The sequence below is a fragment of the Pavona decussata genome, unplaced genomic scaffold (genome assembly GCF_977016875.1).
Source record: "Pavona decussata unplaced genomic scaffold, jaPavDecu1.1 SCAFFOLD_83, whole genome shotgun sequence".
NCBI lineage: Eukaryota > Metazoa > Cnidaria > Anthozoa > Scleractinia > Agariciidae > Pavona > Pavona decussata.
This window is the reverse complement of record NW_028145501.1, coordinates 1,172,654-1,186,128: the sequence shown is the minus strand read 5'-3', so window position 1 is coordinate 1,186,128 and position 13,475 is coordinate 1,172,654. Positions and strand designations below refer to the sequence as shown.

Genomic DNA, 13,475 nt, shown 5'->3' with positions numbered 1-13,475 from the left:
TTGCCGCCGGTGGCAAGTTTCCGCGTTTAGTCAAGTCACGTTTGCCCGCGCTTGTCACTTGCTGTATGTTTCTCTCGTTTAGCATCGACATTGGCATTTCGTCTCTACTTTTACAAATAAAAAGCAAAAAACAAAACAAAACAAAAGAGAGAATGTTCCTCTTAATCTCACCTGCAATTCCTCCTCGCGCACGCTGGTTATACGGGCTCTGTACCACTTGTTGTCTTTAGAGTATTTAGCAACACACAGCTCGCCAGCTGCAGGTAGAATGCGCTTTGAGTCTTGACAAATATTACGAGAATAAAACTTCCTGTGAAAAAAACAGTGAAAATATTGATGTGCGCTTAAAAAGATTTTTTAAAAATACAATTTATCGTACAAATGACGCAACAGTAATTTAAGGACGGTGCCTACTTTTGCTACTGCGCATACGTTCTGCGCATCTGGAGATACTCGGATTACCTATGGGTGGTGCTTACTAAAGCAGGGATATTTTTGCTCGGTTTAAAACTAAGCAGAAAAAGTAGAACTCAGCAAGTACTCTTGGTATCCAAAATGAAAATTGGGGGTAACCATGCATTTTTCAGAGATAATAAGGCTTCGGTTTGGAAAAAAAAACGCCATACATTGCTTTGTATTTTACGGCTTTTTAGAATAATTGTTGTTTAATTAACTCTAAAATATGCGTGGTTACCCCCAATTTCTTTTTGGATTTCAATAGTCCTTCCTAATTGCAAGATATTTCCTTTAACAAAAGTACAGCCTTGTTGTAATTTCCCTTACAGGCGCTATTAAACATTGGGGGAGCAGGGATGGCGCAGTGGTGAGAGCACTCGCCTCCCACCAATGTGGCCCGGGTTCGATTCCCGGACTCGGCGTCATATGTGGGTCGAGTTTGTTGAATTCTTTATTAACAAATGCCAAAATAAACATGCCCAGAGTCATACGTCTGGACTTACACTTTCATATAACTAACTACTATAAAAAAGAACTAATCACAAACTATTGACAAGTGTGCAAAGACAGTCAGATAAAACTGAAAAGGCATCTATTCACAAAACAGCGTTTATGACGTTCAGTTCTGACACGTGGCAGGATGTAAGGGTTTGTTGTTGGTTCTCGTCCGAGAGGTTTTTCTCCGGGTACTCGGGTTTTACCCTCTCCTCAAAAACCAACACTTCAAACTTCCAGTTCTATCCGGAAAGTGTCCCCAATTAGTGTCCCGCGCTTAATACATTGACACTTAAATAAAGTGATTTCTGTTATTTGATTTTTATGTGCGATTTTGGACATGGTGATTAAACTATATAAAACGATAGAAAAACAAATAACCGAACAAGAATTTTGCGTCGCCTCAGTTGTCAAAATATCGCTCCGGTGTCCACGAATTGGATTCGTACAAGAAATTTCTGAAACAAATTCTCCTCACCCCATTTTGTCCATCAAAGAATTCAGATCAACTTCCGTTTCTTTGTCATCATCAGAATCCGAATCAACACTATGACGCATCCTCGCTGAAAACAAACAAACAAGCAAACAATGAAAGCAAGTCAGCTCGAAAGGAGCCTATTCTTCTCTCTTCAAAAACTCATCAATAATTCATAAGCCCATTGACCTATCAAATGGTCGATAAAACATCACGTGCAGTGGTTTTAAAATCCGATAAAACCTCCACCTTATTAGTACGCGGTGTTTGATGTTTTTCTCATATGCTAATTTCCAACGTTCACAAAAGCATCATTGTTGTGAACTCTCTTGACACACACTTTTCCAGAAATATTTTTGAAGCCGTTCAAAAAACTCGCAGCACGTGTTTTATCGGGATTTAAAACCACTCGGCTGCGCCTCGTGGTTTTAAATGCCGATAAAACACTGCTGCTCGTGTTTTAAACATTACCTCTTTTTCCTCTATTTTTTTGCTGGAAGATTGGCATTGTTCAGATTCCAGTTGAGCAATGAACAGACAACTTTTATTCAGTGGATAGGTCACTAACCAACGTGTTACAGAGTACAGCAAAGAACACACTTGGCTAAGATTTTCGTACTGAATACAACACGTTTACTTAAGATTCATGGGGCCATACGAAGGTCTTTCCAGCTCAGCTTCCTTTATCAGCCAGATAGCAACTTATCCATCAACTGAAGATGGCAACTAATCTCAAAAGTGTAAAACAGTACGTTTTCCAGATCTTTTGATAAATAAATCCTCTTTAACGAATTAAATGTCACCGATTTATTACCGCTCGCAATGCGTTTTCTGCAAATGTCGACTTTTTCTTCGCTGCTATGAAGAAAACTGAACGTCCATAACACGCTAACACGGTCGCTCGGTCCTTCGTTTGTCGGTGACAACATACCTGTCATTATACGCTTTTCTATTGGTTCAGAGCCATAGGGAAACTGTACCCAAAAATGTCCCGGATTGAAAACTGCCGTGACGCGAACTGCGACCCAAGTTCCGATATCAGGGAGAGGCACTGAAGAGTCGATATTGTCACAAAACACTTCTACCAATTCATGCACTTCCTCGCCTGCAAAAGAAGAAGAAAAATTCAAAGACATCGTAAAGGCGGAGGTAACAATAACGACTTCGATGGCTAGGTGATCGCACGATCAGTTGAGTGTTGAGAGTAATTTTGTCTATATTTTGGTATTGCTACTCTGTATGAATGGCTAGCAAGGTTTGCGCCAGTTTCTCAGCCAATGAGAAGCAAAACAAAACCCAGGCTTGACTTGTTTGCACGCGTTTTCCCGCGCTCCGAGAGAAATTTAGAATTGCGTTTACGGGAAACGGCAAACGGCAAACGGTAAGAAATGACCACGTAACCATGGTTATCCTTCATTAACCGTTCGCTGTTTTCAGTTTCTCGGCAAAATTGAGCATTTTGGCGTTAGCATCAAAGACCAGAATTGTTTTGCACTATTTTCATCAATGTACTTATTTTTTTCAAGAAAACGGAAACGAATCTGACGTTTGACGTTTGCCGTAAACGCGATAAAGAATCTCTCTATGGTGTAGTTAATGTTAGTAATTACTTTGGTTTTGGTTTCCCGACACTCAAGTAAAGCCTCTCTAAGCATTAACAGTAATAAAAGATCTGCGAGCGATATGTACAGTATTTAGTATACAGTATTTACAGTATTTAGTATGTAGCGATTTGTACAGTGAAAATGAAATCGTCTATCTACCTCTCTTCACGTGAAGATTTGGACATTGATCCCCTCGCCAGCAGCCTGAGCGTGTTTGAAAGAACCGACAAACTCTTCTACTCAAGTCCTCTGAAATGACAACAAAACTGGGTAAATGGGTGAGGTCGCATTCGGTCCTCAGGGAAACTTGAAACTTCATCTTGGTTTGGTAGTATTGAGCTACTAGGAGTATCGCTAACGCCCCGACCCCACCCCAGATGGGCGCTAGACAATTTCACAATTTCCAAAATTACCCACACCCTCTTTTTTCTATTTCTCAAACAGTTAATCAATTGGGGCACCTTGCACCATTTGCAACGTCTTACATGGTTGGTCGAAAGAACAAAAGAATGAACAACAGACGATGATCCAATCCTAAAAACAATCCAGCTGCAGGTTATCAGGGTCCAGTGAAAATAGAGCTTTTGTTAGGTGCAGGGCTACTGAATCAATTGCCCCCTCCTCCAAAGGGATTGCAAACCTGGGTGGATAAAGGCAACAGGGGCAAAGATTCCTGTTTTAAGAAGCAACACAATGGTAGAGACTCGAACTAGCACCCTTAGTCTTTGGCCTCAATCTTTTGCTGTCCTGAATGTCCTCGTTTTCAACGGCGACCTGTACCGTTTGCAAGGTTTCACATCATTGGTCAAACAAAAGAACAAACAACAGGCCAAAGTTGTTCAAAAAGCAGGTAACTTTATACAGCGGATAAATCGGATAAGCGGATAAAATGTATTGCTTGGAGTACATTTCATCCGCTGGATAGAGTTATACACTGGATAGAGTTATCTTGTCTTTGAACAACCGGGGCCTGAACAATACTCCTATCCCTAAAAACAATATAGCTGCAGGCTATCAAGGTCCAATAAAAAATAAAGCTTTTGAACAGGACCAGGTCTACTGCAGTTCTACCCTCAAACTTGTCATGCACCTAACAAATTGCAATAGGACACTTTGACGCCGTGGGTAAATCAGATTTACCATGCTGCAAAAACAGCATGTTTCCTGGTGGCTTTTTCTTTTTGGTTTTGTTTTGTTTTGTCAGCTTCGATTACCGTAGTGTCCTATTTTGCAACCTTGAAGTATCGTAACTACGAATCGAAACGAATACGTCTTATTCACCGAAACCCAGGTCCACGTAATATCCTCGCAAATTCTCCCCTCTCTCGCAGCGAAATCATACTCATTAACTACAACGTTCTAGAACAAAACTCTTAATAAAATACATACGGTATCCTTGAAAGGCAATATCCAAATCTTCTGGATTTACGGCGTAAGTGTTCTTAGATGAAAGAAAGTCGTCCTTCATTGGGTCCCAGCCTCTCAGCGGACTGGTCGGGCTTGTGGGACTGGTGACTGAATGAAAGTTCGTGGGATCCTCGGAAGCTAAATCTATAAGACATTTCATGAGGTTAAACTAGTGAAAGATTTGAAAGGATCGAAAGGACTAACAATAGACCCTTCTCCAAAATGGCGGCAGAAAATTCAAATAAGTTAAAATTAAAAACGTATACCAGCATTAGAAAGAGCACTTTTACTTTAATAACCCTGCAAAGTTTCAGCATATCAGGTGTAATTTTAGCTGAGAAAATGTAAGTTGAAAAATGAAAAATTTACAGGCGTTTGTATGACTGGGGATATGACGTATACCCCCAGTCATACAACGTCTGTAAATTTGTCAAATTTCATCTTACAATTCCTAAGCTGATATAACACCAAATAAGCTGAAACTTTGCAAGGTTACTAAAGTAAAGGTGCTCTTTCCAATGCTGGTATCAGTTTTTCATTCAGCTCAATTTTAAGTCATTCAAATCTGTTGCCGCCATTTTTGGAGAAGGGTCTATTGTAAAGGAGCTAGTTGAAACTGTGGAGCTATCTCAGTGGTACGGGGGCGGGGGGGGGGGGGGGGGGAGTAAAGACAAATGTTTGGTTTATCAACAGAATTGATAACTAAAGGTAAATTGGCCACCGAAAAGAGATTGGAGTGCTGACGTTTCGAGCGTTAGCTCTGTTTAGAGGGCGCGTACTACAGATGAGAAAAGAACTGAAATCAGCTGCTTAGGCTGACCTGATTAATCCAAATTAAACTAATAATACAAATTTTGAAAGTACATGTACCCCTAAATATTACCTAATACAGAAAAGGTCAAACGCATACCTTGGTGCCCCATATTGGCTGCAGTGGTCTCTAAATCTTCAACAGAGAGCTTTACTGTCATGGCCTGTGTGGCTAGAGTAAAAGAAAGGAAAGGTGAGCAAGCATTGATTGTAAACGTTATAGAAAATACTGCCTGACCTGAGACAAAACTTTTTTATTTTATTGGTAAACACTTTATGAAGACGAATCGAGTGGTAAGTTAGCATGAGGCTTGATCTTATTATTAAAATAAATGAACGTAGCCTCCTACAAAGACGTCACGTCACGGGGGGAGGTTTGCGTGACTTATAATAATAATCTTTTATTAGGAAGCTTTCATCATGTAGCGTGGTTTTCAGAAAGGTCCTGACGAGCCAAAGGACGTCTGCGGAAGGGAACTGGTAATTACAAGTTTGTTCGAAGAGGACCCACCTTGTCGGGTGGTGAGGAAGGGGGGGGGGGGGGGGGGTATCGAAGACACTACTTGTCTCATGAGCATTACCGACAAAATTTTATTGGCTTTAAAATTTGAGTTTACACAAAAATATTTAGCTAGTAAGAGTCAACATTGCTTGATAAACAAGAAAAGCGGGGTTTGAATCATATTGTAATTTTTTACTGCTGGATAGAGGGGTGGCTATGCAGTAAAGACACCATCTTTAGGGGTTGAGGAAGGGGGATGTAGGCAGAGACCACCATCTATTTTGGGGTTTGGTGGTTAGATCACTTGCCTAAAAGGCTAAAATTGACGCAGATGTGTTTAAAATTTTAGCCACTTCCAGAACTTTGCGGCATCTTATATCGCACATATGCAAGGTTTGCAGATACAGTACATGGCCAAATCAACTTATCAATTCTACGTATGTTTCATACATTTACTTTAATTTATCAATTCTGTTGATAAACCAAAATATTCTTCCACAAACAGGCTGATAGCTATCTAAAAACCTGGAGACCAAACTGTTTACTCTTTACTCTGATGTTTCCGCGTTTGAGGAAGGCTTTTCCAAAACCTATTGCAAAGGACTTTACCTGTGTGCCCCTCGACATTTTCCACAAAGACGGCTATCCCCGTATCCACGAGAACTTGATTAATAAAAATATCTTCTTCACCAGTTGTGTCATACAAATTAAGATTTAACACTGGCTTCTTGTAAGTAATGTCAACCTGAGAAAAAACAGGAATAAAATTATACAGGCTGAAGATTGTTGATGCTCTTGAAAATGAGTCCTTTATTAAAGAAATTCTTAAGTGTGAACATTCAAATGAAAGCTACTGAGCAGTACTTTACTGTGGTGCTGTTTATTATGCAGTATAAGGTGATTCTAACTTTTGACATGGTGGATGAAATCCTAAAGTGTGACCATTCAAATGAAAGCTACAAAGCAGTACTTTCCTGTGGTGCTGTTCAATATGCTGCACAAGGTGGTTCAAACTTTTGACTTGGCGGATGAAATCCTAAAGTGTGACCATTCAAATGAAAGCTACTGAGCAGTACTTTCCTGTGGTGCTGTTTATTATGCTATACAAGGTGGTTCTAACTTTTGTGTCTGTGGATGAAATCCTAAAGTGTGACCATTCAAATGAAAACTACTGAGCAGTACTTTCCTGTGGTACTGTGGGAACAAGGCTACTCTTACCTTGGCTCCTCCAGCAGTAGGGTAAAACAGTTGTTGATATACCCAGGGGTCCCAGGGGACCATGTATCCAACCAACTTCCGGTTGTCATCTGTCAAACCGCTTAACAGCTCAGTAGAACCGCTGGCCCACTGACTGTCGTCCTTAGCTCCTGGAGACGCACTTGGATACGGAAATGATTTATGTTGACTGACGTCAGGACTGGGAAGTAAATACTTTTCCTATAATAAAAGCAACCATCAAATAAATATTCCAAATAACTATCAAATTCCCGCATAGTTACTGTTTATGAGAGAACTGACAATAAAAATGACGTCAGATGTGAACGCGCGCGCTTTTGCGACGAAAAATAAAGCCAATTTTGCTCGTACTTTTACCATGTTATTGTAAAAAGCAAATCGACGGCAATTTTCTATGACCAATACTCTCATAGACCATAAAATGACGCCATAAAATGTTCAGAACTTGGCAATGAAACCACTGGCCTACACCTGTGGTTCCACTTAAGTTTTGAGCATTTTATATTGTAACGTCATTTTATGGTCTATAAGAAAACTGCCGCCGATTTGTTAATTAACATCAACATGAAGCCCTGCCTTAGAAAGAGAAGAACAAAAATTTTGACTGTTTATCCGACTACTTCGTGTCTCGATTCGGGAGTGATTTAGTTTTCTTATATACATCCCTACTTCGTGAATATCCTAACATACGGTTCGTGCGTGTCGTATAAATCAACCAATCAAACCACTGTGATTGGTTTTGCCAAACAAGGATAATTACATGAAGTCTAAATTGAAGTGTACCGTGGCACGAATTTAAAGGGACTATGTTACCCTAAGCGCATGCGCGCGTTGATGAGAAGCACTTTAAAATCGTCGACCCAACTTTCTCAAATACATACATACATACATACATAATCTTTATTTAAACACGATGATAATTAAAGCTGTTAGCTTGTGGGGTCGTGTGTTTACTTCTAAACTAACCTAATCTACTTTACATTAGAATATGTCAGGTATGATAATAGTTAATAGTAGACAAAATTCTGTTGTTTATATCGTGTGGTTGATGCAGATGTGCAGTTAAACTTAAAATCTTTAAAAAAGTTCTCAGCGCTGACCCGCTTTCTGAGGTAGTTAAAGTTATACAATTGGAGAGTTCAGGAAGCTGTTTTCATCTGTTTGAATTGCGTTCATCTTCGGAAATCTAGTTGAATTTTTTATTTACAAACGTTCTTTAGTAACTACAGAAGCTGTTTGTTGCGATATTTTTGAAAGCTTTTGCAATGGCGGAAAAGCAAAAATCCCGCGACGAGTTGTATGCAAATTAGTCTCAATCGGACTCTACTGCGCATGTGCCACAGCTGATATAGTCCCTTCAACCGAAACGAGAAACTAATTTTCGTAATAATGGCGAGAAAAAATCTTCTCTTACGGAAACTGCGACAAGTCACAAGAAAACAAACATTACAAAGAAAGACAAGAGGTCGTAAGTGTTCGAACGAAACAAAACCAAGAATGATACAAACCGGGAAAGCAGGAGCGTCCGTCGGCACATCTTGTTCTTCTTTAGGTTTATCATTCTTGCTGTCTCCTTCCTTATTTCTGAAAACTTCAATCTCACTCAACTCACTGCTATCATATGATTCATCTCCTGCTGCTCGTATGATTGTATCCTTCAAGTTTATCTTTGGCGGCCGTTTTCTTTTCCTTCTGTCTCTCTTGCGTGATTTCGCAGTGGGTGAGGGCCCTACTTTTGTCGCTGGCTCAAACGTGGTACTTGGTTTCTCTTCCAACTGTTGTTTCTCCTCGAGGGGAGCTCTGGTTGTCTCAGCAGTTGTTTGCGGGGAAGGGGTTTGCTCTGAGGCTGTCGAGATATCTGCGTAAAGATGTCACAAATAAAAGTTTTAGAGACGGTTAAATTCGGGCCGAACTGCACCGTTTGCAACGTGTTACATGGTTGGTCGAGAGGACAAAAGAACGAACAACAGAACAATGCTCCCAGCCCTAAAAAACAATGCAGCTGCAGATTATCAGGTTTTTTTTCTTTTTTTAAAGGGTTATAAAGGGTTTATAGGTTTATTACAGGGTTTTTTTCTCTTTTATAAAATATAGCTTTTGAAGGGCTCCACTGTTAAATTCAGAAGTCACACCCATGAACATACATGCAAAGTTAATTTGAGAATCTCAACTTATTTATTTAACAATATACCTCTAATAAAAAAAAGTAAGAAAAAGAATTGTTCATCTAAATAGTCATTCCTTACCAACCCCACCCTCCTTTTAACTTAAAGTCAGACCGGCTCAATGACTCGGTGTACCTGTTAGCGACGTAAAACTCATCATAAAGGCATAAAGGAATAAAGTTGCTCAACGCTCGAACTAAAATCAGATATAAACCTCAGGAATTATGGTTTGTGGTGCGGATGATACGGAAGAGGCCAAATTCAGATGCCATAACTCCACTGCCGTCCAACTTTTAACTATAAACTAGGATCACAGATTATTTTAGCTTAGATTTGCCAAATTAGTGATGTCATCCGCCCATGCAAATCTGCGGGGGGATAGGTGATACGCGTCCAGAGATCCATTCATTCGTTGATTGTCCCATACAATCTCGACTCCAATTTGTATTAGAAGTGCGTTCTTTTTACGTCGAACGCAATTATGTACAAGCCGCAACATAGGAATATCATATTAATTCTCTGAATAAGCAAATCCTGCCCGAAATTTAAAACCTTTCTTTTCAGAGCGGAAAGAGTGAGAGAAAGAGATCGTTACTTTCTTGACGTTAAATTCGCTGTTTCGTAAGGCAAAAGAAACCAAATGGCGCAATTCTTCCATCTTAAGGAGGGGTTTTTCCCGCTTTAGACAAATATAATAAAGAATTAGCATTTTTCCGCTTGGAAGAACAAAGGCGCGATGGGGTTTGGAGGTCAATGGTTCTATCGTTGCATAATACTTCTGCAATAAGTTTTATTCAATATCATTCTACTAAAATAAAAGCCAAACGTCCTGCCTTCTTTTGAATTTCCTCGTTTGTTGCTCAGCAAAAACTGATACTCTTCTCAGTTTAAAGGATCAAAAACGCGTTCTTTTGCGATTTTTTTCTACATGCGAGTTCATCTTCCAGTTTCAACGCCTAGTTAAGTTTTGTGCTAGTTAGACTTTGCAATCACCATAAAATGTTTCGTTTCTTATCACACAATCGACCTTATTCTTTTCAAAAGAAAAATCGATTTTTATTATGATCCCTATTCACAGGTGTTTCTAAGGCCCTGTTTAGAGTGGGCGCCCGTGTCACGGCCCTTATGAAAACGACGTTGTTTACACTCCTTGACGGCCAAGAGAAATCGTGCTCTCGTTCGTCAATTTGGCGCCCGCCATTTTGTTTTCTGTATCTCCAGGGCAGCAAAAGGAAAAAGCGCGGGAACTGACAAAATCCTGTTCAGACTAGTGCCCGTTTCCAAGAAGGTGCTCAGACTAGATGAACAGGGCCTAAGTGTCACCATGATTTTCAATGCCTTTTTTCAGAATGATAGGAGGGACTCTTGATCATTTGTTGTGGCTACGAACAGCAAGAAAATGCTCAGATATGAGCGTTAATAATGTGAAACATCATAGCCTAAGTCAAGATATTCTCCATGCAAGCACAAATTTCACAATACCTAAATACACGGAAGGAGCACCTGCGTACAAACAACGAACCTACAAGTAAACACTACAACGCCAGCATCGCTGGCTCCCTTCAGTATAAATAGATAGGTTAATTGATATTATATACTGGGTCTGGGGGGAAAACATCTCCGCAATTTGAGATGTTTTTTATCGTGCAAGCTGCACTGAGTGTAATCTATCCAAGATAGCGTATATTGGACATGCCAATGGACGACATTTCTATCCGCGCTGTGTTCATTAAATGTACCAGACTTCGATTAGGTAGAAGTCTTTGGACTACCGCGCATCCATCCGAATTCATGAGACTTCCGGTTAAGTAGTCAGAGAAGACTTCCGCTAAGTTTATCCGAGTAGGGTTACCTACTACTCTAGATCAGTTGTTTCTTACTAAACTCCTTCATTCTATGCCTTTTTCTGTTATTAAACTTTAATTCCGATTGCAAAAAACTAAGACTCTGGCGTACATCTAACAGAAGTTAAGTGCACCACTTTCGCGTATTGTACGCACATAACTATAACAACTATTGAACATAAAATGGCGGTAATGATACGGTAATTCTTTTCCCAAGATAACGAACAGCATTTTTGACATTTAAATCTGGTAATAGCAAATATCATTGTAGCCAAGAAAGGCCTTCGATTAGGGCAAATGGTCGCCAACAAGAGAGTCTAACGTCCACTGATAACTTGGTTCAAACTTGATTTTAGAGAGTCGCTAAGATTCCAAGGGCAGTGCTTAATAACCCTGTGAAGTGTTAACTACTTTAACCCCTAATATCAAAGAACAAATTCTCCTATCTTGTCTCCATACGTTTCTTATAAAAGTAATGTGGAGAAGTTATTAAAATATCAAAAATATTCACCTTGGGTGATCATATCCTTTAATCTCATGACCTCAGGTGTTGAATAACCGTTGATATTACAAGGAGAAATTTGATGCTGACCACTGTTAGGGCTTAAAGGGTAAAGGGAGACGTTTGCTTAATACAAGGGATTTTAAGAATTATTTAAATTACAGCGACAAATCGATACTTAAGTAAAAGAAAAAAATCATAAATTACACGTAAAATGACCAATGGTTTAGTCTGGACAAAACAATACAAGTGACATCATCCCTGCTTCTCAAGTAGGGGTTTTTTCCGTTTTAGACAAACGTAATTAGGAATTTGCATTTTTCCAGTTGAAAGAGCAGATGTGCTGGGGATTGAAAGTCAGAAATTTTTTCATTAAACATATATATCTGTAAAGTCGATTTTTGTCATATATCTTATCCTTTCACTTCAATGTAACAGCTGAATATTTTAGCCTCCTATAAGATTTTCTTCTTTTCGATAGCGACACATATGTCGAACGAAATTTAACACAAAAGCTGGTATTTTATAAGGATACAAGCTTGAAAGAGTCCTTGTGCTAATGCTGTCGCGATTCTTGGTTGGGTAGGGTTTCAAACGAAAAGCCTGAAGACAAACGAGTGTTGCAACGTAACTTTAAATTGCCAAGTGGTTGAAATCTTGTTAACGTTTACCATCTCCACTATGAAAGGAACCAGCGTCAAAGTAACGGTGTAATACGGCACTGAGTTTCTTTCAGTTTTTACACATAAACGTTCCTGGCAACCAAACTCAAATAAACGCAAACAAAACTAGAATAGAGGATTAGGATAAAGTTTCCTTCGACAAGTATCACTATCTATTTTTTTGATCTATTTTTTTGAATACACGACAACGAGCGCATGCGCAGGAAAATTAGAAGCGCACGTCTACACCACAAGGGTTAGCAGCGTCAAACGCTTCCTTATAAATAACGCGAAATAACACTTACTTGATAGCGGCGGTCTCGGCCTGACCCCGTCACATTAAACCAAACGTCTACAGCAAAATTAATTGTTTCAAAATACTGCAAGGAAATCTGGGGAAAACAGTGTCGAGGCCGTCGCAACCATTTTGACTGGATGGATTTTTTAATCGTCTAAAGAGCTACCATTGTTTGACAGGCTACAGAAGCTTCAGAACCGTGCCGCTCGCGTTTTAACCTTTTCTAGCTATGATGTTGACGCTTGGAAAGACCTGAACACTCAATTTCAAATACAGAAAGCCTTAATAGTATACAAGTCTTTAAATGGTCTTGTTCCTGAATATTTATCCTCTAAATTTGTTAAACGAAATGAAACGCGTTACTCCCTGAGGGATTCTGTTAACAAACTATTTGTCCCGTTTCCGTGACCTAATTTCATGAAAAACAGCTTTAGTTATAGCAGAGCAGTTCTCTCGAACAGCCTGCCCTGTGATGTGAGAGAAGCTAAATCTCTATGTCAACTTAAAAGATTAGTTAATCTTCATTTTTAATGTTAGAGTATACACAGCATTCATAAAAAAACCAGGTATTAGTTAGATTAGTTGTAGTTGGGTTTCGAATTTTGTTTAGGATAGTTAGGTTATTTCTATGTTTATACTCCTGATGGATTTTACCTTGTTTAAATAAAGAACTATCCTATTCTACCGAATTGAACAGGAAACAGGAAACGATACTTGTACCAAAACAGGAACGATATTTGTAGGTTTGTTGTGTCCTCGTTTTGTTTCTCAGAAACAGTCGTTTTAGGACTGGAAATAGCAATACCAAAGGTGTTTGAGTCTCCAAATGTGTGGTTTCTTCGATCAGGTTTTTGATAGAAAATAACAAATTAAGAATTCTCAGTAAAAGCAATTCTTGGCCCTGATTTTCGTCTAGTCGACTTGGCTGATTATTATAACGAAAAAAAGAATGCAAAGGAATTTTTAAATTAGAAAACAAACCAACCGGTTTTTCACTGCATGCGTAGAGACGATCTGGC

General features: G+C 39.3%; 1 protein-coding gene across 1 annotated transcript in view; it reads right to left on the bottom strand.

Moving 5' to 3' along the window:
• The window catches only part of LOC146475751 (uncharacterized), a 67,633-nt gene that overhangs the window by 13,388 nt on the left and 40,770 nt on the right, over positions 1-13,475 (bottom strand). Inside the window, exons 12-20 of the mRNA XM_085115451.1 lie at positions 8,494-8,843; positions 6,968-7,186; positions 6,359-6,494; positions 5,348-5,419; positions 4,420-4,581; positions 3,190-3,279; positions 2,358-2,531; positions 1,430-1,514; positions 172-310 (exon numbers count right to left, since the gene is read on the bottom strand). Coding sequence (XP_084971577.1) covers positions 172-310; positions 1,430-1,514; positions 2,358-2,531; positions 3,190-3,279; positions 4,420-4,581; positions 5,348-5,419; positions 6,359-6,494; positions 6,968-7,186; positions 8,494-8,843 — 1,427 coding nt within the window. The remainder of the gene's footprint in view (positions 1-171; positions 311-1,429; positions 1,515-2,357; positions 2,532-3,189; positions 3,280-4,419; positions 4,582-5,347; positions 5,420-6,358; positions 6,495-6,967; positions 7,187-8,493; positions 8,844-13,475) is intronic.